The sequence below is a fragment of the Ictidomys tridecemlineatus genome, chromosome 15, assembly GCF_052094955.1.
Source record: "Ictidomys tridecemlineatus isolate mIctTri1 chromosome 15, mIctTri1.hap1, whole genome shotgun sequence".
Taxonomy (NCBI): Eukaryota; Metazoa; Chordata; class Mammalia; order Rodentia; family Sciuridae; genus Ictidomys; species Ictidomys tridecemlineatus.
In genome coordinates, this window is record NC_135491.1 from 14,313,777 (window position 1) to 14,337,754 (window position 23,978).

The window sequence follows — 23,978 nt, forward strand, 5'->3', positions numbered from 1 at the left end:
AAGGAAGCTGAAAGAGAGGGGAGGGCAGGGGATATAGCTCAGTTGGTAGAGTCCTTGCCTCGCATGCACTAGGCCCTGGGTTCAAACCCCAGCACCAGCTCCACTCCAGTTCCAAAAATGAGAACTTGACTCAAGAGAGCACCCCTGAGCCCCCTCCCATTGGCTCAGGGATGGACTTGTGACCTAAACCAGCCCAATGGGAAGCTTTGTAGGATTTAAGCCACCAGGAAATGGAACCTGCCTGAAAATAAAGACAGCCTGGTTTAAAAGAAAAATGCAGAAGCCAGAGTCAGGAGGAGTCAGGTTCCCAGGGGTGATCTTTGGGTACCTGGATCCCACTCTGTGCAACAAAATTATACCCTAACCCTTTATTCCTATTGCCAATGTTTTTGCTTCCCCTACAGGCAGCTCAAGATGGGTTTTCTCTTGCAATCAGAACAGTTCTGATCTAACAACAACAGAAGCTGTCACTTATGGAAGGAGGTCTTCGGTAAATCCTTCACCCAATTTCAGCCTGGTGTGGCTGGTGGACCCAGGATTTGAGCCTAAATCTCTGTGACCTTGGAAACTGCATGTATAATCACCACCACATTCTGCATCATATTGGTAGGTGTGAGAAACAGACCTCTCCCCTGCCTCCCCGCGCCCCATATGGCAGGAAAAAAAAAAAGAACAAGAACCTACCAAGCCGGGGAGGTGACACAGGCCTGTAACCCCAGAGGCTCTGGAGGCTGAGGCAGGAGGATTGCAATTTCAAAGCCTCAGCAAAAGAGAGGCGCTAAGCAACTCTTTTGTGAGACCCTGCTGTAAATAAACTACATAAAAGGACTGGGGATGTGGCTCAGTGGTTGAGTGCCCCTGGGTTCAATCCTCAGTACCTCCGCACTCCCACACAAAAGAAGAACCTACCAAGAGCCCTGCACATAGTAGAAACTTTTTAAAGCCTGTTTATAATTGTTTAAAAATAGCCATTATGGGTCTGGGGCTGTAGCTCAGTGGTAAAGTGCTTGCCTGGCAAGTGTGAGGCCCTAGGTTCAATCCTCAGCACCACATAAAAATAAATAAATAAATAGAGGTGTCCATCTACAACTAAAAATGTTCTTTTAAAAAATAGCAATTAGGGGCTGGAATTGTGGCTCAGTGGTAGAGTGCTTTTCTAGCACACGTGAGGCACTGAGTTCAATCCTCAGCACCACATAAAAATGAAATAAAGATATTGTGTGTCCACCTACAACTAAATATTTATAATAGCCATTAGAATATGTAGATCTTTTCTTTGTCCTGAGTCCATAAACCACTGTGAAAAGATCTTTTTGAGACACTTGAGTAGATATTAGATGGCATTAAGACATTTATTTTTCTTTTCTCTGGGTGTAATCATGGCCTTGTATTTCCATCTTTAAACCTTACCTATTAAAGATGCAGGTGGAAGAATTTAGAGCAGAAATAACATGAGGTCTGGAATATACTTTAAAATACTATAGTGAAAAAAAAAGAGGAGGGGAAGACTGATAAAATGGACAAGAGAAAGTAACAGTTACTTGGGAGATGGGTACAGTAAGTTCACTATACGATTCTCTTGGTGTGTGTCAAACTTTCACCCAATTTTTTTTTTTTCTGTCGTGCTGGGAATTGAACCCAGGGCCTTGTGCTTGTGCACCAACTGAGCTGTATCCCCAGCCCCCAGTATATACATATATTTTTAAAGTACAGCCTGCATTTATAGAAAACTCTAGAGAAATTCAAACCAATCCATGGGGACAGAAAGCCAAATTAGGGGCCTGGGATGGGGGTAGAAGGTGGGGAAAATGACAGAAGTTTCTGAGGAAACTTTTGTGGGAGTTGAAATATGTTTATTATTTTGATTTCTTGGTGGCTTCACACTTGTACACTTGAAACACTAGTTTTCTTCATTGCTTACACCTCAGTAAAGTTGAAAGTAAGCAATACGTTGTGTCCATGCACGACAAACTACCAAATCAGTAGCAGCTTGCAAAGGTGTATATAATAAGTGCCTTTATTTTTTTATTTTTAATTTTTTAGTTGTCAATAGACTTTTTTTTTTTTTTAATGTGGTGCTGAAAACCAAACCCAGGGCCTAGCACAGCAAGTGCTCTACCACAGAGCCTTAGCCCCAGCCCTAATAAGTGCCTTTAAAAATCCAGTTTTGTGGGCTGGAGTTGTAGCTCAGTGGTGGAGTGCTTGCCTAGCATGTGTGAGGCCCTGGTTAGATTCTCAGCACCACATATAAAAAAATAAATAAAATAAAGGTCTATCTGCAACTAAAATATATATATATATATATTTATAATTATTTATTTATTTTCCAGTCTTGTGGGGGTGGAGATGTAGTCCCATGGCACAGCACTTGCCTAGTGTGCACAGGGCCCTGGGTTCCATCCCCAGCTCAGCAATAACAACAAAAAGTAATTAAATTAAAAAACACAAGATTTTTTTTTAATCCCGTATTGGGGGCTGGGGATGTAGCTCAGTGGTAGAGTGCTTGCCTATCTTGTGTGAGGCCCTAGGCTCAATCCTCAGTATCATAAAAATACATAGATAAAATTAAAATCCAATATTGGAGCAGGGCACGGTGGTGCAAGCTTACAATCCCAGAAACTCAGGAGACTCACAAGTTCAAGGCCTGACTCAGCAATTTAACAAAGCTGTCAGTAACTTACAAGACCCTGTTTCAAAAAAAATAAAAATGAAAAGGGCTGGGGATTTAGCTCAGTGGGAAAGTGCTCCTGGGTTCAATCCCCAGTGCCCCCCCCCCAGAAAAATCAAATATTGGTGGCCAATAAATTATGGTGCATTATACTAATATATTAGAACAATGTTTCCATTAGAACTTTCTGCCAGGATGAGTTCTGTGTTCTGTACCTGTAATCCAACCCAATAAACTAGCCACACATGTGCCTGCTGAGCACTTGAAATGTAGCTAGTACAACTCAGGAACTGAATCTGTAATGTAGTTAATTCTAAATAATTTAAATTTACAAGTGATGCTGTTATTGGATAGCACAGCTTTACAACTAAAAGCTAACAACAACAACAACAACAAAAGCAGGCTCTTTGTTTGGGGGGGAAGTATATTTGACATCCACTGAGCCCTACTTGGAACAAGTACTATTTGCTACCTGATGGGAGGCATCTCTTGAAATCACCTCAACAGAGCCATTTTATAGATGAGAAAACTGAGGCTCAGAGGAGAGTTTAGGTAACTACAGCAGTGAGGACCAGCTGAGTCAGACCAGCTGAGCTAGAACCCTAGATGGGGCCCTGTCCTGCTCACCTGCCACCCCAAACCCAGCCCTCCAACTCCTCTGCAGGATCTCACTCACCTCCAGCTCCACCATTGCCTGCTACCTTTTCCTGATCTCCTCATCTATAGCGTTCACAATTTTCTGAAGGCTGGTATCATCCACAAAGCCATCACCATTCTGGGCACGGAAGGGAAAGACTCAGATATGTCTCCCTCCCCCAGGCCCCCAGCCCCACCCTCCTTCCCTGTGCAGGCCCCTTGTTCAGAATCACCTTCTTGGAATGGACCAGTTTCCCTTCCACAAACACTTCAAACTCCCCTGTGGCCTGGGCTACCCCCTCGTCCTGGGAAGGAATGTTGGGATGGGGAGAGGCTGAGCGCTCCCCTCCAAGCCCTGGAGGGTCGGAAGCGCTGACGTCCCCACTCCCCAGCCATCAACCCGCTTACAAAGTACAGGAGATTTGGAAATTGCTGCTCCAGACTCTTCTTCAGTAGTATATACTGAGGAAAGGAGATGAGATCGCAGGGTCACAGGGTTATGGGGTCACAGGAAGGGAAACCAACTCCTCCCGGTTTTCATGTCCCACTCTTTCCCCACCACCTCCAAGGCCAAACTACTCACCCGAAAGCTATAGCTTCAGAGGCCACTAGAAGGCAGAGAGTGGGAGGGAGGCAGAGGGGGGGGACACACATCAGTACTTCCCAAGGTTCCCCAGAAACGCCTGAGTCAGATCACCTCCTCCCCTTGTCAGAACCCTCCCCTGAACCATCTCACTCAGGGAAAGGGACCACAGTCTGCCCCATGGCCCAGAAGTTGCCTCATGACCTGTCCTGTCATCCCTCTGCCCCACCTCCTCCCCCTCTGTCCTACACTATTCACCCTGTTCTGCCCAGAGGCCCCCTAGCTGGGCTTCTGACACCAGGCACCCACTGTGCTTCTCTCTGCAGAATGCTCCTCTAGTGCCCAGCTGGCTCCTTCTCTTCCCCTCCTCAGGTCTTTACTCTATCAGCTTCTCAGTGAGCCTTCCTGACCTCGCCAGCTAAAACGGCAACCCCCAAACCAGACATGGTGATGCACACCTGTAATCCCAGCAGCTCAGAAGGCTGAGGCAGGAGGATTGCAAGTTCAAAGCCAGCCTCAGTAACTTAGCGAGGCCCTAAGCAACTCAGGGAGACCCTGTCTCTAAATAAAATACAAAAAAAAAAAAAAGGACTGGGGATGTGGCTCAGTGGTGAAGTGCCCCTGGGTTCAATTCCTTGTAACCACCACCACCACCACAACACTGCAACACCAAAGATGCCTTTTATCCATGGCACTGGTCCCTTGTGGGTCCTATTTATGCTTTATTGTCTCCTCTCCACCCCAGCATGCCAGCAGCACCAAGACAGGGACCCTGGTCTTGTTGGCTCCTGTAGCCCTGATGGTACAAACCACGCCTGAGGCAGGGTAAGTACCCAAGAAATTGGTTGTTGGATGAGTGAATTAATGAACCCATGGAGTCAGAGAAACCGGTAGAGAGGAGAAGCTGGGGCGAGAAGAGCACAGGAGACAAGGAACCAGTCGAACTGGGGAAGAGGAAAGGCACATGCCACAGGAAAAAGAGCCACAGCGAGTTGGGAGAGAGACAGACACGGGGCAGAGACAAGAAGAGGAGAGACAGGGAAAGACAAGGTGCAAAGAGGCCTGGGGCAGAAGCCGCACCGGGATCAGAACGGAAGACTGTCTGAGCTGCATTCAGCCCTGGGCCCCAGAGGAGGTCAAGGAAAGTCATTACTGTTATTTTTGTTCTCATTGTTGATTCAAAGAGAGGCTTAGGCCTCCGCACGGCCTCCAGCCCCCTCCAGACTTCGCACTGGCTGCTCCGGCGACCTTGACTACCCCTCCCCCACGCTACACTTGCCGTCGCCTCCTCCTAAGTGTGGAGTGTCAGCTCAAGAGTCACCTCCTGAAAAGGGGTGTTCCTGAGCGCGCAGTCCTAAAGTGCGCTAACCCCTTGTCCTCCCTCAGGGAGCTCATCTCCGTGCACCCTGGCTTTGGGCTGCACCGCCAGACCTCGCGCTAAGGGAGCCGAACGAGTCCCGATGCTCAGCACCGTCTTCCCAGCGCAGGCCTGGCTCGCGGCAGGCAGAGCGCTGGGAAGTGAGTGACAAAGGATGAGAGGCAAGAAGCAGCCACGAGGCAGAAATCACACGAATGAATGAATGAATGAATGAATGAATAAAAATGAACGGATGAAGCTCAGAGCCCGAGCAGGAGTTTGAACCCGCCCCAAACACGAGGATGGGCGGGGCTAAGCCCACTGCGGGGTTGGGGGAGTCTGGGTACTTTGGGGCTCCACCTGACTCCTCCTCCTCGCCCAGCCCGGGAGCTCCACCCCCACAGCCCCGAGCCTCCCCGACCCAGCCCTGCGTGGGGAGGAAGGCCGGTGTGGGCAGGCGCGTCCCTCACCAGTAGGTCACTCGAATCAAGATCTTGTTCCCCATTTGGAAGTTCTCGTTGGTGGAGGCGACTGCGTTAGTAGAAATGGAGATGGACAGCCGGCTGGTCCCCGGGATGGGTCCAGAAGCGGGGGGATCCGTTGACTGGGTGGCTGCTAGGTCTGCCTTCGCAGTGGATCTCTGTACGTTACAGGCCAGAGGAGTGGGCGCGGGAAAGGGTCCCGGGACGGACCCTGCGAGGCTGCTGAAGGATGGGAAGTGCTTTGGGTCCGGCGTGGGCGCTGGAGTCTCGGCCGGAGACTCTAGAGCAGGTTCTGCGGGCGGATCCAAATGTAGGGCTGGGGTCGCGGGCGATTCCTTAGCCGGAACCGCGGCGGGGATCGGGGCCCGGACCCAGGACGGTGCTGGGGCTGGAGCTGGGGTTGGGGCTGGGTTCGGGACCGGAGTCCGGGTCGGGACCCTGGCTGAGTTCGGGACCGGAGCCCGGGTCGGGATCTTGGCTGGGGCTGGGGCTACAGCTGGGTTAGGGGCCGGAGTCCGGGTCGGGACCGGGGCTGGGGCTGCAACTGGGGTCGGGACCGGAGTCCGGGTGGGGATCTGGGTTGGGGCTGGGGCTGGAGCTGGGGTCGGGACCCGGGCTGGGGCTGGGGCTGGGGCCGAAGCTGAGGTCGGAGCTGAGAACCGGACCGGAGCCTGGGTCCGAACTGGGTTCGGTGCCCGGGACTGGATGGAGGTTCGGACTGGGATCACGGCCCGGATCGGGGCCTGGGTTCCGACTGGAGTCGGGATCTGGACAGGGGTCGACATCCGGACTGGGTTCGGGGTTCGGGTTGGGGTTGGGGTTCGGGTCGAAGCCCTGACCAGGGTGGAGGGCCGGGTTGGGGAGGGGGCTGGGGCCCCCGCCTGGTTGTTCATGGGGACGGTGTGGGACCCGGGTAACCCGGGTCACCCGGGTCCTGAGTCCCGCCCCACCCCGCTTCCTTCGGGGAAGAGAGCATCTCCGCACCAGGGTTCTAAAATGAGAGGTGCCCACACGGAGGCACTGTTACACCGAGTTCCACTCGGGCGGAGGTTCTACAGACCGAGGCCTGGGGTATGGCGCGACCTCCAGCTCTCCCACCCCTTGGGTGGCCACGGTCAGGGTAAGAAACCAGTACATCCCGCAGCTGCTGTTGACATTCCTGTGTTGGGCATAGGTTTACTGAGAGTGCCTGTTCTGTGCTGGGTGATTCTAGGGACAGAGGAGGGATCAGGAAAGCCCTGGTCCCTGTCCATCAGAGTGGCAGCCCAGGTGCAACCAGTCTCAGCCATCAGAGAGGGCTTCCGAGGAAAAAGCAACAACTGGAGCGCTCAAGAAAACTGGTGAAAACCACCACGCAGAATTATCATTACCCAGGACTAAATCTAGGCATCACGCAGACTGATGAGTAGCAGAGGCAGGATTCAAACCCAAGCTGGTGGCTCCAGGGTCCTGTGGCCTCCACACTCTGAGAAGGACTCTCACTGAGCACTGTTCAGGGTGAGGATTTGTCTATCTTGTTCAGTCCCCAACTCCTAGATCAAGGCCCAGTACACAGGAGGTGCTCAATAAATGTGGAACTAATGAAAGACACAAGGAATAGGAGTTAAGGAGGTAAAGCTGGAGGCAGAGGGGAATCCTGGCTTGTTCTAGGAGTGAACAGTGGCTCACAGGGCTGAAGCCCAGGCACCACGGGGAGCAGAGAGCAGTGGCCACTGAGGACATGGAGGCCTGGGAGGCTTTTTAGCTAATACATGGTGCAGTAAGTGATTAACCTTGTCCAAAGAGAGTCTGGCCTTGCCCTTGGCTCCTGGGAATGATCTCTAAGCCCTTGGAATGTCCTTCCTAAGAACATTGTGTAGTTAAGCTGGAGCCTTGAACCAAACCAGTCTGTGCTAACAGTGTGACTGATGGTAGGGTCTTGGGCCACACTGTCACCTCAACCTTGGGAAGTGCTGGCAACTCCTAAGGTCAGCCACTTGGACTGTCGACCACACCTACTTGACTAAGCCCCTATAAAAACTGTAGACCCTAAAGCTCCAGGCGCACCCCGCTGGCTAGCAAGGCACATGCCCATCTCACTGTCTCCTGGGGAAGTCATGCCAACTGTGACTCCCCAACCAGGACTCCCAGACGCTCATAGTAGGGACTCCCCTGGACTCTGCCCCTCTTCCTTTGATGACTTTAATCCCTATACTTCCTCTGTGATGCACCACAACTGACCCAGAGGGTCAATCCTTCCATCGGATTATCAATCCTGAGGGTGATTTTGGGCCCTGAACTTGGCAGCCACACCCCTGCATGCTCTTTACAAAGTTTGCACATGTCTGCAAGTGCACAATCTTTTATAATATGTAATTCTGCAATTCAAATATATATAACATTTTTATTTAGAAATAGTTTAACATAAGAAATTGGATTAGTAGGACACAAAATTCCTGTGTAATTCCCATTTTCTACAATAGTAATACCTTGTGGACCCATGATACATGGTTGGAACCAAGATATTGACACTAGTACAATACGGTTAGGTTGGACTTGCTTCAGACGGAAGGGTTCTGAGGAGGGGAGAGGCACGACCCGCCCAACCTCCAGGTGCTAAAATTTGGGTCTGGGTCTCAAAAACCAGGAAAGACACTTAATTTTGTTTGATGCCAGGTGAGTCTCGACCCTTCTCTGGCCTTCAGTTTCCCCTCTGTGAAGTTGTTTTTCCTCATAGCATAATAGAGAGTTAACATTAATTGAGTATTTGTTACAGTCCAGGCTCTGTTATAAAACCTTGCACTTGTTCATTAATCCACCCAACTTTATGAAGCAGATTCTATTTTCCCACTTTACAGATAAAGAAATAAAGGCACAAAGAAGTGAAGTGGCTCATCCTAGCAAGTGGCAGAACCAAGATCTGAGCCCATGTACTCATATCTGTACCCATGTAGGCTTTTTCAAGCATACAAACAGCATTAGGAGTGTCATGAACTGTCTTAGGACATTCCCCAAATTAGGGAAGATTACCCCCTTTCTACTAGTCACATATATATATAAATGCCAGGAGCTGCCCTGGATGCAGACGCCTTTAAGTCCTGATGCACCAGGTTCTGAACAATTATTGGGTTCAGTCTGGCACGACTAGCCCTTTTGGCTAGTTTTGTTCCATCTCATTTGGAAGGAAGTCTCAGGACATGAGAAACAGGGACAAGTCAAAGTATTAGCACTTTCCCTTTATTCCCACCAGAACACTGGAGGTGACACTAGCATTGCCAGGCCGGCTCCTACGGTTTGCCAAGGACTGGGTTCTTACCTGTCTTAGAGGGATCCCGACTACTAGCTTGGTTTTTGGAGTTTAGGGTTTTTTTGTTTTGTTGCTTGTTTTGTTTGTTTTCAGTAAAGGGCATCTGTACCAACAATCTGGATGGCTTTCCCTCCCAAGGGGAAGGTGTTCAGTGTTGGAGACGGAGGGCAAAAATACCCCCTTCCCCATCCATACCCTTAGAAATGGGACTCTGTCCTTCTCCCCTCAAGAAGTGGAATCCATTTCCCCACCCCTGGCCTTGTGACTGGCTTTGATTGACAGGACACAGGTGAAGTGAAGATGTTCAGCGGAGTCCTCTTTCTCTCTTAGACCCCTGTCTTGGCCAGGAGAACAAACCAGAGCCAGCCTGCCAGAGGGTGAGAGCCCCCCCCACCCCCACCCACCAGGCTCAAATTCCTGGGGCCCTCCCACATCAGCCCAGCCCAGAGCAATGGAAGCCCAGTCAACCTGCAGCCTCTGGAGTAGTGTTTCATGCCACTGAGTTCATGCAGCAGTATCCATAGCAACAGACAATGGGACAATTAGCCATACTTTTATTTCAAACATTTTGTTGCTAAACGTAACACAAATTGGAATAGTCAGATTTTGTGAACTGCATAAAACAATAGCTGAGTTTGACTGTGCCCCACCACCACCCAAAAAAGCATATGTTAATTGCGATGCAAGTTTCTCTGGTTTGGACCGGTGTCCTCCAGAGGTCCGTGTGTTAAAAGAACTGGTCCCCAGGTAGCCTGGTAGGGAGATGGTAGGGACTTAAGAGGTGGGGCCTAGTGGGAGGTCCTCAGATCACTGGGGGTGTGCCCTCCAAGGGGATGGTAGAACCTCGGGTCTCACGGTCTCTGCTTCCTAGCTTTCAATGTGAGCAGTTGATCCTGTACAAGGCTGCCATGATGTGCCACCCTCACCAGTGGCCCCAAATTACACCACACTGGGGACCAATGAACCTTTGGAGGAGAAACCACTTCCAAACCATAGCAAGTGCTCCTGATCAATAGCTCCCATCAGGCCCCTCTGCCAACGCTCCTGTATCAGTCAGTTTTGTGTCACTATCATGAAATACCTGACAGGGGAAGCAAAGGGAGGTTCATTTTGGTTCAGGGTTTTAGAGGTTCAAGAATAAGATTTTTAATTCATTTATTTATTTTTTTTAATTAAGTCCAGAGGATTCCGCTTATACAACTGCTTTTTAAACCAGATGAAAGGGAAAGAAATACGCGTGTGTGATTATGGTTATAGTGACATCGCTTCCTCTGCCAGTGCTCTGCTGTCTGGCATGGATTTGCATTCGTCTTACTTGCCTCCAACCTGAAAAACTTCTTCAGCATTTCTCATAAGGCAGCTCTGTTGGTCTGCCTCCTGGCACAGTGCTCATTTCTAGTAAGGAACCCTAACTTGGGGTGGTACCCTTTCCCACGTACTCCATGGGATTTGGGCAGGCCAGCTTGACGCCCTTTCACACAGCAAGGAGATGACAAGCCTGATTAATCAGAGTACGTCAGGCTGCTTAGCAACTTGTTCAGTGATGGTCTTATGACAAGCCAGGACCTACGGAGGTGTATCTACCTACGAAGGCAATTCAGGGGTAAAGAGAGCCACTGGAGTAGGGCGTGCTTGCACACGCCAGTAATCCCTGTGACTCTGGGAGGCTAAGGCAGCAAGATCACAAGTTTGAGGGAAGCCTCTGCAACTTAGCGGGACTCTGTCTCAAAATTTAAAAAAAAAAAAAAAAAAGCAGCTCTGTGGTTGTAGCTCAGTGGTAAAGCATCCCTGGGTTCAATCCCCAGTACCTGTCCCCTGACACACACACATACATAAAGAGCCAATTGGAAAAGACACTGAGCTGGAGTCTAGCCCTACTTGAAGCCACTACAGGATTATTTATTTTTTATGAACTGTTAATTTGAATTGCTTGACCAAAAGTGGCATCCTTACATAGTAAGCTACAATTTAATTTGATGTGCAGAGTGTACCTACCATTGTGACAAGTAGGTGAGTCTTAGCCAATCACAAGTAGCCAACTATTCAAATGTTCAAATAAGACAGACACTTAGCTGTAACCAGTGTCTGTCTGTCTACCTCACTTCTTGTTTCTGTATATCACTTCCTGAGGATAAATTATAACCTGCAGTGTGGCTCAGTGACATAAGCCTGTAATCTGGGCTCAGGAGGCTGAGGGAGGAGGATTGCAAGTTCAAAGCCAGCCTCAGCAATTTAGAAAGATGCTAAGTAATTCAGAAAGACCTGGTCTCTAAATAAAAATAAAGGGCTGGGGATGTGGCTCAGTGGTTAAGCACTCCTGGGTTCAATCCCTGGTACCAAACAAACAAAAAAGTTACAACCTGCCTATGTGGTGGAAGGGAGTTTTCTGAACCATTTTTGATAAAGACGGCTACCTAATTCAGTCACAAATAAATCCAGTAAAGATCTATAAAACCAGATTTGTTGTAATTTTGTGTTTTAACAATGTTATTTTAAAAATTTAAATCAATTTGTGTGGTTTCTGATTTCTGCAACATAAAGAATTCCATTATTCTCAAAGAGAGTCGAATCTCTCCTCCCCTCAGTTCTAACACCAAATATAAAGCACTCAGCCTGAGATATTTGATCAAAATAAGAGCCTTTATAGACATTTCTGGAAAGATGGGGAGAGAAAATAACAGGATATAAATAACCATTATGTACAACTGCCAACAGTCCAGTTCTCCCAGCCGCTCCTTCCAACATGCACTCCAAAATGTCTGGGGCAAGATTGGCCACTAGCAAGCAAGTATCAACATCCGGGCTCTGATGGAGAAGGGGCAGTTCAGGTCTAGAAAAGGAAAGGAGTAAGAAGCATTAGAAGGGCTGCCCCTCCGCCACCCCTCTCCCCAGAAGCAGCTCTGGTTGAGGGTCTCCACTGTGACCTCTTGAGCCCACGGGCCTTCCAAGGAAGTGGCCAAGGAACCCAAACAACAGCAAGAGGAATGCAGAACAGAATTAAGCCAGAACTGAACGGCAGGCTTAGAGACCTTGCAGAAGCTCTGTCCTGTTTCGCAGACAGAATTAGAGAAAATCAGAGAACTAGAGAAAAATCAGGGCTGCCTTTCCCAGCGTGTGGGCAGTGAGGACAAAGGGCGTAGCTACCTCCCGAGCATACATCGAAGGAGCAGATATGACATAAATTGATCGAGAGTCTCCATCTTCGGGGTGATTCCAATCTACTGACGAACTGTAGGAGGAAGGAAAGAAGGAAAGACCAAATCCCTCTAAATTCTCAAATCTTGTTTCCCCCACCAATCAAGGACAGGAACCCGCGGTCAACGAGGGGGAATTCCGGAACTACCCAATCCGAAGAGGGCTAGAGGGGTACGAGCCAATCAGGAAGATGCACCAAAGACTCAGACCAATTGCACGGTGGGGATGGATGCACGCAACCAATAGCGACAAAGCATCCTTCGGCGGCCCTCACCTGGGGCCGTCCCCCGAGCCCTCCGCCGTCCTCAGGTTGTTGAGTGCATCGGGTAGCGCGTGGACCGATGGCTCCGGGGATCCCGCCAGCAAGCGAGACCCAGTATCCCGACCAGGGCCACGGCGGCGCACGTGGATCAGTAAGAGTGCAGCGCCAGCCAAGCCCGCGGCCACCAGCAGTCCCAAAGCTGGCGGCAGAAGGAAGCGCTGCGGGTCCGATTGCCTCAGGCTGGGCCGGGCCGCTACCCCCTCGTCCGCGCCGTCGGGGTGAACCGGGAACTCGCAGCGCGCGCCCATGTAGCCCGGCGCGCAGGCGCAGACGAGGCCGGAGAAGTGGGCGTAGCAGCGGCCGCCGTGAGCGCAGGGGCGCGCGGCGCAGGGGTCCGCGCGCTCGCGGCAGTCGCGGCCACCAAAGCCCAGCGCGCAGGAGCAGCGGCGCGCGCCGCCGCCCTCCACACACGTGCCGCCGTTGGCGCAGGCGCGGCCCGCGCAGTCGTCCAGGTCGTGCTCGCAGCGCGGACCCGCGAAGCCCGCGCGGCAGCGGCAGCGCAGGGAGTGTCCCAGGTCCAGACAGAGCCCGCCTGCGGGGAAGCGGGCGTCAGCGGCGCAGCCCGCCCGCCCAGTTTCTCTGCTCCCTGTCGCCGCCCTGGGTGCCCCGTTCCCTTACACAAAGGTCAGGCTCGGTTTGCCGGGGAAACCAGCGCGCTTCGATTCCGAAGTCCTGGACTCCCGCAGCCTCACCCTTTAGCCCTCAGGGTCTCCCCCGTTCTCACCTCGACTCATGTTAACCGGCCTGGGCCGCACCTTCCGCCAGGACTGCCCTTCCTCTTTTCCCTCCCGCGTGGAAAACCCTTCCCAACTCTTCCTCCATCCCAGCCCCATCACTGTGCCCTGTGCCCCCTTCCCATAGCCCTGACCTCTCGGGGCCCTCTGAGGATAGGCAGAGGGTGAGGGGCTCAGGCAGCCACTGGCAGAGCCCAAGAGATGGCCTGGACACTGCTGTGGCCAGAGTGAACACACATTATTTCGGACATAATCATTCCATTAAGAGTGTGCCAGGCACACTTCATGCCAGGCGCTTGACATTCATGATCTCTTCTAATCTTTTAACCGGGATCAGGTCTGTCCCCTTTCAGAACCTTCCTGTGGCGGCTCCACCTCAAAGTAAAAGCAAGAGTCTCCCTTCCTGCTGCCCAGAAGGTCCCACAGGATCTAATACCATCACCTGCCTGGCGTCAGTCTCTCACCACTGTTCTCTGCTCACTGTTCCAACCCCACTGGCCTCCCTGCTGGTCCGCGACAGGACAGGCACATTCCTACCACATCAAGGGGGCGAGGAATATTTCCCTGCTGTAATCTGCAGTGCCTAGATTGACGCCTGACAATTAAATATAAGATAGGGACTATCTCCTTGCCCATTTTACAGAACACAGTGGCTGGGCAAAGGGAGGAGCCCAAACACTGAGGCTACAGAATAGACAGGATTGTCACCCAGGACCATCTGAGCCATGCAGGGACCTCCCGCCCCCATGTCCATCCCCTGCCATTCTGGCCTCGCAGCCTTACCATTCTGGCACGGCTGCAGGCTGCACCGGTCCACCCTCTTCTCACAGTTGGAGCCTTGGAAACCAGGTGGGCAGTGGCAGACATAGGCAGAATCGGGGTCTGCACCCCCAACACACAAGCCACCATTGAAGCAGGGTCCATCCGCACAGGTCACCCCGCTCACCTCGCACCGCAAGCCGTAGAACCCGCGGGGGCAGGCACACTCGAAGGACCCGGGTGTCTCCTGGCAGGGGCAAGAGGGCTTTGAACAGGAGGGTTCTCGAGGCAAAACCCCATCCCTCTCCGGAGTCGTAACCATTGGGGCTGTTCTTTGTCCTGCCCCAAGCTCCAGTATTCAGGGTCCTTGCCTGGGAGTCCTCCCCAGACAGTCCCTTGTCCACTCTGTCACCCTGCGCACTCATTCCCACGGCTATACCTTTGCCCCTCCAAATGCTCTGTGCCCGCCTGCTCCGGAATCCATCCGCGTGCACAAATAGTACTTTGAGGTCCTAGCTCTGAGCCCACCTCCTCCATGAGGGCTGCTCCCCATCTATTCCCGGGTGATCCCCCTAACCGTCCCAGGGTGGCAGTGGCTCTAGGTTGCCCAAGTACAGACACCAAGCTCATTCCCACTTTTTGTGCTTTTGCTTCCTCCACTCACTGGGCCACCCCTCCGCCAAACCATGCTTCTCAAGCGCTAGCCCAGGAAGCCTCTGACCTCTTCACTCCGTCTTCCAGGAGCCCCGGACCTCCACGCCCGTGGCCCCACACACTCCTCCTTCCCACTCCCACCTTTCGGTACCTCCGCTCAGTCTTTGCTCCTCGATCCCATCTCCATCACCTACTTCAAGGCCCCATGCAGGCTGGACGCCTCCAGGAAGCCCTCCTTGATGGCTACTTCCAGACCTCCTCCCCAGAGAGGGGTCTCAGGAACTCCCAGGGTAAAGTTCTAATCAGGGGGAGGTGGGAGAGGGGATACTGACGCTACAGCTTCCCCCGTTGGCACACGGGTTCCCGTCACAGGGCCCAGGCCCAGTCGCCAGGCATCCAGCGGTGGCAGACGATGGGCCCCTAGGGCCGAGGCAGCTGCTGGTAGAGACAGGGACGGTGCAGAGGGGCCCCGTCCAGCCCTGCAGGCACCGGCATTCATCTGGCCGCTCACAGAAGCCATGCTCTGGGCTGCAGCCTGCCCGACATGCTGGGTGGAGAGGCAGAGAAGAGGAATGTCGATGTTGGAGAAGGTCGAGGGCAAGAGGATGGGAAGCAGAGATTGTAAGTGCTTCCCGTGCACTACCCTGTCACATCCTTAAGACAGACAACCCTCCCAGTTTACAGACAGGAAAACTGAGGCCCAGAGAGGTGAGCTGGGCTGCACAGCCAGAAGTGGAGTGAGGACTGGCACCCAGGCTGCTGGCCTTGGCTCTGTACTGCCAAGTCTGAGCTTGGAGAGGAGAATGAGGGTGGGGATCTGGGATTGGGAGGGACCCCTGGCCTTTCAGGGAAGGTGGGAAGGTGTTGGGTGGGGGAAGGTTTGGGCAGCTCCAGGTTATCTGGAAGCCTAGGGACTAGCTAGTGCTTTGAAACTTGAGGAAAGGTCTGAGGGACCCCGGGGTCGAGGTTAGGGATCCCAAGCTTTAAAAAGCAGCGAGGGGCCCGGGATGTATCTCCGTGATAAAGCACTGGCTCCGCACGTGAGCAGGCCGGGTCCCACCTCAGGCACCTCAAGGAAAAAATAATCAATAATTTTAAAAAATAAAAAACCACTGAGTTCTGGCCTGGAATCTCAGGGAAGGAGGAGGGAAGATTCTGGGGGAAGTGGGGGCGCTGGAGGAAGGGGTGATTGGGAGACGTTTCTGACGCTTCTGGGTGGAACTAGGGAGCGTCCCAGAATTAGAAGAGGGTGGAGTCCCAACCTCAGGAAAGGGGTGGGTACGGGTTAGGGGAGGAAATGGGGCACACCTCTGGAAATGCGTGTGGAATTCCTACTTAGGACAACAAGGGTACCGGGAAGAGGGAAGGGGACTGGAGTCCCCAGGCAGGGCTGGAGGGATGTCTAGGGTCCTGAGTTTAGGTGCATGGTGACAGGGGGCTGAGGACCAGGAATGGAGCTAGGAAGGGGCCCAGGGTCCCAGCTCCCTTAAGGAAGTAGCTGGGTTGCGGAAGGATATCGGAACCCGCTAGTGAAGCAAGGGGGAGTCGGTGTCCCCGAGCACTGAATGGGGTTGGTAAGACTCACTTGGGGCTTCGCATTCGTCCTCGAACGGCTCGCAGGGTCGCAGTCCCGGGCCGCACCGCGAGGGGGCGCTGCGCGAGCGACACTGGCGCGTGCACGCGGCCCCGACGGCGGGCGGCTCGCAGCGCGCGCGGTAGGAGAAGCGCAGCTCCCAGGCGCCCGCGCGCTGCACGTCCCGGGCCCAAGGGCCACCAGCCGCCAGGCGCCGCCGGCCGGCCACGCGCGCCAGCAGGCTCCAGGCGGGCCCTGCGGGAGAAGCGAGGAGCTGGAGTGGGCGCGACCCGACCCCGGCCACACTCTGTGTATTAAACTAGTGATGAGACCCTAACATGTCTAACGTGGTGACAAACACTCCAATTACTAGACCATCAGTTTACCCAGATTGCCCCCGACCTTGGGATGCGGAAGACTGTCCACTTCCCCGGAACGAGGGTGTCACACTCCAACACTGTGCCCCAGGAACTTTCTATGCCGAAACGGTGACAGAACCCCACAGTGGGTCTTCACAGCCACAGTTTCCAGCCAGGGTAAGATCACTCCATGTCCCAAAACCCAGTATTCCCCCTGCCGAAGCTGCCGCGCCCCAGGGGGCTCCCCAGGACCATTAGGTGGACAAGGTGATGGAGATGCACGTAGAGGAGCCAGAGGTGACTCCCGTTGCATCCTGGGTTCTTGGAATCAGGTTGTGACAGAGCAAGGCTGTGAAATACTAGGTCCTGCTCTGGTGGCTTCAGTTCAAGACAGCTTCCTCCCATTTGCCTGATACTGATGCAGGATGCCTTGGCCAGAATTTTCAAAGAGCTGGGTGCAGTGGCACGTGGTTCCAGCTCTGGGGAGGGTGAGGCGGGAGGATCACTTGATCCCAGGAGTTTGAGCCCAACCTGGGCAACATGGTGAGATGCATCTGGGGGGGGGGGCGGGAGACAGCTTTTGGGTTAGAGACACAGCTCAGGGATAAGAGCATTTGCTTAGCATTAGCACACATGAGATGCTGGGTTTGATCACCAATGCCAAGGGGCAAGGGAGGGGCACCTTGAGACAGAAGTGTTCTGGATTTTGGAATATTTGCATCTACATAATGAGATATCTTGGGACAGGGACTCAAGTGTGAACATGGAATACGTTATATATATATAAATTTTGAGACAAGTTCTCGCTAAATTGCTAAGAGCCTCGTTAGGTAACTGAGGCTGGCTTTAAACTTTCAATTCTCTTGCCTCAGCCTCCGGAGCTGCTGGGATTACAGGCCTGCACCACCGTGCCCAGAAGTGCACCTGCATTTTTTTTTTTTTACTGCACCCGCATTTTAGTGCACCACATGAGGCCAGATGTGGAATTTTACACCCATGACATCATGTCAGCTCTCCAAAAGGATTTATTTTAGGGGCTGGGGAGGATCGTGCAGTGGTGGAGTGCTTGCCTGGCATGTGGGAAACTGGCTTCCAAGCCCAGTCCTGGGGGAAAAAAAAAAGTTTTGGATTTTGGAGCATTTCCGATTTCTGATTTTTGGATTAGGAATGCCCAACCTCTACTAAGACAATGGACTCCACATTCACTACCAGGACATTTCTATTCTTGAGATGCCCAGAGCCCTGGAGCTGTTACCCACAGCGCTGCTCCCCAGGAGCAGTGACATCATGGTCTCAGGAACTTTCCACCTTACAGACTACCTCATGTCACCATCCTGGATCCCACATCCATGCCCCCACCACAGCCCCAAGGACAAACACACTCACCTCCAACCTGCTGCCCCAGCTCCTCTCGCCAGGTTTCGATGATGAGGGAGAAGGTGCCCTGTTGGTGGTAGAAAGGGAGGAAGACAGAAAGTTCACAGCAGGTAATCAGAGAAGGCAAGTCCAGACGTGGAGAGTGGTGGCCAATTTCAGGGACAATTCCCAGAAGGACCGGAACGGAGAAGGAACAATACGGTCAGCTCTCCTTGCTAACCAGTGTATGGCAAGGACTTAATTCAAGATCCCTAGTTGAGTCCCACAAAAGGGGTTCACTGAAGTATCAGAATGACCCCACTTTACAGCTAAGGAAATAGACTAGAAAAGGGAATGTCGTTTTCCCCAATGGTCTAGAATTTAAATCCTGGAGAATTAATAGGTGTCCCCAAGACAGAGCATGGAAGCGTCCCTAAGTGCAAGGAGATTTGGAGACAAAGATGAGGATCCTGGATTTTAGGCAACTCCAAGGAACAAAAGCAGGGCTCTATGAATGTAAGGTTTTCAGAAGGTGGGTTTGGGGTTCTGGGAATTTGGGGTCCCCAGCCTGTAGAGCTGAAGTCAGAATATTTGGACTCCCCAGAGGGCAAGTTGGAATCAGAACATTTAGGAAGCCCAGTGAGTAGGGTTGAGAACCCAGAATGATGATGGTAGTTACTTGTCTGGAAATTTGCTGCCCTGGGGATGCGGTTAGGGTCTTGAAAGTTGGACGACAGAAGAGGATCAAGGCTTGGGTGGCAGGATCAGGCCCAACACCGGGAGTAGCCCAGGGCAGGGGCTCACCGGCCAGGTCTCTCGGAAGGGCACGCGCAAGAGGCCCTCGGGCAGCGGCACGTCAGTGGCGGGCGCTCCAGGCTGCTCAGTGTAGACGGGTCCGCGAGTGCTGAGCGCGGCGCCCAGGGCGCAGGGGGCCTCGGCGGCCTCGTCAGAGACCCCTGGCTTCAGGCAGACCCTGAAAAAGAGGCGGCAGGAGCCCCGGGCGCTGCAGGGGGATCGCGGGGTCCCTGAGCCTGGTCCCGGTCCGAAGGAGTGGATCTGCAGTTCGAAGACACCGGCAGGCTGTGCCTGGGGTGGAAGGGGCGGAAAGGGGCACTGGGTGAGGGGACCGCGGGGAATCAGGCGTCCGTCGGCCCGCGTCCCCTCCTAAGACCAGTGGGTCGCCCCGTCCAGCCCCATTTATCCCTGTTCATTGCATCTCCGCTGTGTTCTGACCTGGGGAAGGCAAAAGAGCGCCAGGATCACCGACAGGACCCGGGACATCCGCAGAGAGACCATGGCCTTTCCAGGATCCCGGGAGTCGCAGCTGCTGGTTTCTGGAGCTTTATAACCGAGAGGACGGCCCCGCCCCTTCAGGCAGCCGCCTGGCTCCGGGGATCCAGGGGAAGAGGCGGCAGGGGAAGGGTCGCAGAGCCCGAGCAACTTCACGATTGCGATGTGTGATGGGCGCGGCGATGCAGTGTGTTTGTGGGCGTGATTTTGAGTGTGGTCGGGGTGGGCTGGGGAATCCGGCGCTGAGTCTGTGAGGTTGCACGTGGTTCTAAGGGTGTAAGTGTAGGGACAAGGGCTACTGGGGGACGTGCATGACTCGGTGGCTAAATGGGATTGTGCAGTGTGTGCCTGCAATTGTGATGGGTAACACAACTGCACACTGTAAATAATTCTAAGATTCTCTGAGTGTGAGTACGCACCTGAGTGGGCGCATAGAAGTGTAAACGACTTCAGGGTTGTGACACGTTTTGAGATCCTGGGCTGCGCGCAAGCTTCTCCGCGCGTGTGTATGTGTTTTATGCGAGATCCTGGACCATTGTGTGTAGTCGTAGGAGCCTGGGACTTTGTGGTCCTGTGCAGGTGTCTCCAGCTGGCTGTGTGCGTGTGGGGCTAGAGGACGTGAATGAGGTTGTGAATGACTAAGGGGTGTGTGTGGGCGGGTGACTAGGTTTGGGAGGTCCCCCGGGAGTAGCTGTGAATGAATACGACGAAGATCCGGGGCTCTTTGTGGACCTGTGTGTATGTGTTTGTATGCGGGTACTCGTGTGTGTTCCGCCTCCAGATAACAAAGCCACCCTCCCAAACCCCTCATCACCAGACGCACCAGACGCCAGGGCGAGGAGCCCCAGCCTCAAAGGGAACTCTCAGCTGTATGTAAATGCCGCCATCTGCCGGGCGGCCGCGCCCCTCCCCCTCGGCCGCAGCTGGGCTGCCCGTTTGGCCTCCGGAAGGTGTGAGGAGCAAATGGGCAGGAAATTCGTCTTCACGCACCAGGAGCCAGGAGTCGCTCTCCCACCCCAGGACGAATGCGGTGGGGGCACCCCCAGACCCTCCAAAACCCCTTAGTATCCCAGGGCCACAGCAAAAAAAACGCCAGTTAGGGGCGAATGTTCCAGCCCTGGACATAATCATTCCGTGCCCAGGGCAAAGCCCGTTGGATGGAGGAAACTCGTTCCTTTTCCCGGAGGAGGGGAAATTAATTTGGAGGCTAATGGTTTTCGGGGGGAAATACAGGTTGAATTTAAATGCATATTGTCTGCCAGAGGCCAGCAAAGTCAGGCACACAGAGTGCTCATTTTGTAATTAATAGAAGAATGCCAATCTAGAACCTTCTCCTAATCCTGAGGACCTGGAGTAGGGGAGGGTCTGAGCCAGAGAAGGCTGTGGGTCAGCTCACGCAATGTCCAGGCTCCTTCTCATTCTGCCGCTCTTTCCCCCCTCCCTATGGATGGAGGGATGCCCTCGGGTGCCTCCTCAAGGGCCCAGGCCTCTGAGCTCCCACAGCCCCCAGGGATTCCTCTGTGCTGGCCCCACCCTCTGCCCTGGCCGCCCCACCGGCCCTGACCACTCTGGCCCATGGGATCTTTCTGAACACAAACCCGGCCCCGTCCTCCCCTGCATACTCTTCAGTGGCTCGTGCATCTTTAAGACTGACATTTGAAGTCCTTGTCCCACATCCTCACTACTCAGATTCTGTGGCCACCCAAAGGGAAAAGCCAGACCTTGTGGACCCAGATTATTGGGCAGCAGATTAGGGTCGGGTGGGAGAGTGAACCTCCCATCTTGGAGATGTTCACATAGAATTTGGGCAAGATTAGAATTAGTTGTGGGAGGGCTGGGGCTGAGCATAGCGCACTTGCCTTGCATGTGTGAGGCCTAGGTTTGATTCTCAGCACGGCATATGAATAAATAAAATAAAGGTCTGTCAACAACTTAAAAAAAAAAAAAAAGAAATTAGCTGTGGGAGATGGCAAACTTCTGCCCTGGGTAACTTGAGAAAGTAACAGATTCCAGGTTTGATATACCTAAAAATTTTTAAAAATTAAAAATTGTCTGGGGCTGAGATTGTGGCTCAGAGGAATAGTGCTCACCTTGCCTGCAGGAGGCACTGGGTTTCATCCTCAGCCCCACAAAAAATAGTGTGTCCACCTATAACTAAAAATAAACACTTAAAATAAATACTTAAAACAACAACTTGCCTCTCATATACAAGGCTCTAGATTGGATTCCTGGCACCATAAAAAATGAATAAATTTTTTAAAGTAGCCCTTATTGCAGGTTTGTGCTAAGCGTTATGGCATTTCTCAGGGACTCATGGCACATGTGTGGGAAATGTACTTTACAGGATTTCTGACTATCTTTTTGGCTGTTTGGGACTTACTTTTTGGCATCAAGGACTGAACTCAGGGGTATTCAACCACACCCCCAGCCCTATTTTATATTTTATTTAGAGACAGAGTCTCAACTGAGTTGCTTAGTGCCTCCCTACTGCTGAGGCTGGCTTTGAACTTGAGATCCTCCTGCCTCAGCCTCTTGTGCTCCACTGTGCCTGGCTGGGACTTTTTCTTATGTGCTAACCTTAGAGACCACAGAAGGCCTGCTGAGGTGACATGTGCGCTGAGACCTAGAGGAGGTGAGGGTGGCAAAGGAAGTGCACAGGCTAAGGCCTACGCGAGGTCCCCAGGGCTTTCCTTCTCATTTCGTTCTGGGCTCTGCTCAACTGTACCTTCCCAAGACGCCTTTCTGGACCATTCCCTCAAGTATAAAGTAGCCCTCCAAGTCCCCAAGCCCCTGCTTCTCCCACATTTTTTTTCATTTCTGAGGACTGAACCCAAGGGCACTGTCCCACTGAGCTATACCCCAGCCCTTTTCCGTCAGTCTTGCTAAACTGCCCGAGCTTTGGATCTCCCCCCTCAGCCTCCAGAGTCACCGGGTTCATTTTTCTTTATCCATTGAACATCCCTAAGAACTACCGGGTTGTCATCTTCTCTGTGGGACCCCAGCTCCATGAGGGCGGAGCTCCCCACCCCTGTAGCCCACTTCTGCAGCCAGGGCCAGCAGGGGGCCAGGGGGAGGAGCCAGTATCAACCCCTTGGGGTGAGGAAATAGAGGCTAAGGCCTCGCCAGGGTCACAGAGCCCGAGGCGTGACCCGGAGATGCAGGTCCTGTTGGGGTGCTTTAATGCTACGCAGTGCTGTCCATCAGAAGACCCCAGGACACGATGCACCCCTGGTGCCCAGGGCACTTGAGGATCATGTCCCACCATGTCATACAAGCAGGTCAAATCCTCTCCCTCCCCACCAGCTTTCAGCGAGTGTCACCTGACTGCACAAGAGGCTGAGCTGGCACCAAAGTGAGCGGCAAGTCTGGGAGATCCAATGGTTGCAAGAGCACGTGCCACCCAGAATGCCAAAGGCTGCTGTCCCAGAGCCACTCTTGACCCCAGAGGGGAGGGGCTGGCGGATAAACCTCTTCCTTCCAAGTACTGGTGCAGGGGAATTGGAAAGGCCCTCAGGTTCCATAGGATGTAGGCACACCTGGGGGCAAGCTCCCAGCCCACCAGGGGCTCCCCCAGGACACTCACTCACAGAAGCAGCTTTGTCCTCTTATTCTGTCTCATTTCTTAAAACCACATGCAAAGCAAATGCAGGCCCTTCCTCTATCCAGGAACTTCTCCAAACTAGGGAGCCCTGAGGATGTGGGTCGGCTTCCTGCATTAGAAACAGTACCCAGGGCTGGGCGTGTTCTTGCAAACTTTATCTTTGCAGATGCCCACGAACTTTTTTTTTTTTTTTAATTGAACCTAGGGGTGCCCTACCACACTAATCCCAGGCCTTTTTGAGACAAGTTCTTGCTAAATTGCTGGGGCTGGCCTCAAAGTTGTGATTCTCCTGCTTCAGCCTCAGCCTCCTAAGATCACAGGTGTGCCCCTCAGCATCTGGCTGACCATTATTTCAAGTGCTTTTAGTTCTTATAAGAAACATCAAGGAAGATCTTTTAAAAATAGTTGGTACTAGCAGTAGGTGCCAGCCAGAGCAGAGAGGCTGGGAGGAAGTCACTTCAAGCCAAAAGGTCCAGCACATTTCTATCTGTGACAACCATGTGGCCTGTTAAGGGCAGGCCCCATTTAACCCCATGGACAGTTCATGTCACTATTCCTGACAGCCTCTCTAAGGTACCAACACCCCTGTTTTAGAGATGACAAAACCAAGGTGGAGAGGTGCCTCCCTTAGATTCCTACAGCTACTACCCCAGGCCTATGTAGAAGGGGCTCTGCTTTTAAGCTGAGGCAGAAACTAAGGCACCGAGAGGTAAAATAACTTGCCCAGGGTCACACAGCCTGCCAGGAAGTGGCAGAGCTTGCACCCGCACTTGAACAGTCAGGAACTCACACAGCCGTGCTTGCCAATATGGGGGCCAGGAGACACATGTGGCTATTTAAATCTCAGGGCAATTTCAGCCTGGTGTGTGAGGCCCTGGGCTTCACCCAGCACCGCAGAAAACCAATCAACAGTGAGATTTAATATAAATCCACATTTCTGGGCGGGCACTGTAGCAGTCTTATGCCCCAGATACTCTGGAAGCTGAGGCAGGAAGACCATTCAAGCCCTGGAGTTCAAGACCAGCCTCGGCAACACAGTGAGAGCGCATCTCAAAAATCAATCCATCGATCCTTCAATCCATCCACTCATCCATCCCTCCCAACTTTGGGCTTCTGTTGAAAA

At 52.8% G+C, this 23,978-nt stretch overlaps 2 protein-coding genes across 2 annotated transcripts; both read right to left on the reverse strand.

The window, feature by feature from the left end:
* Positions 1 to 3,349: 3,349 nt before the first annotated feature.
* Selenov (selenoprotein V) lies at positions 3,350 to 6,619 on the reverse strand. The gene is made up of 5 exons (XM_005336484.3): positions 5,715 to 6,619; positions 3,888 to 3,912; positions 3,713 to 3,766; positions 3,538 to 3,609; positions 3,350 to 3,443 (listed from the first exon to the last, which is right to left on the reverse strand). Exons 1-5 carry the CDS (start codon positions 6,617 to 6,619, stop codon positions 3,366 to 3,368), a joined length of 1,134 nt encoding a protein of 377 aa, XP_005336541.2. The 3' UTR covers positions 3,350 to 3,365.
* A 5,012-nt stretch (positions 6,620 to 11,631) lies between these two features.
* Dll3 (delta like canonical Notch ligand 3) lies at positions 11,632 to 19,363 on the reverse strand. Its single transcript, XM_005336483.4, has 9 exons — positions 19,198 to 19,363; positions 18,769 to 19,050; positions 17,995 to 18,052; positions 16,262 to 16,504; positions 15,009 to 15,223; positions 14,047 to 14,269; positions 12,482 to 13,061; positions 12,157 to 12,241; positions 11,632 to 11,842 (listed from the first exon to the last, which is right to left on the reverse strand). Exons 1-9 carry the CDS (start codon positions 19,258 to 19,260, stop codon positions 11,837 to 11,839), a joined length of 1,755 nt encoding a protein of 584 aa, XP_005336540.2. The 5' UTR covers positions 19,261 to 19,363; the 3' UTR covers positions 11,632 to 11,836.
* Between the last annotated feature and the right edge of the window lie 4,615 nt (positions 19,364 to 23,978).

What these genes read in the sequence shown, in the direction of transcription:
- Dll3 (XM_005336483.4), bottom strand. Translation starts at nt 19,260, where the DNA reads ATGGTCTCTCTGCGGATGTCCCGGGTCCTGTCGGTGATCCTGGCGCTC. An exon ending in CGCTCTTTTGCCTTCCCCAG is followed by an intron (nt 19,051 to 19,197) that starts GTCAGAACACAG and finishes CTTCCACCCCAG; the next exon opens with GCACAGCCTGCCGGTGTCTT. An exon ending in CCTGCAGCCGTGCCAGAATG is followed by an intron (nt 13,062 to 14,046) that starts GTAAGGCTGCGA and finishes GCTTCCCCGCAG; the next exon opens with GCGGGCTCTGTCTGGACCTG.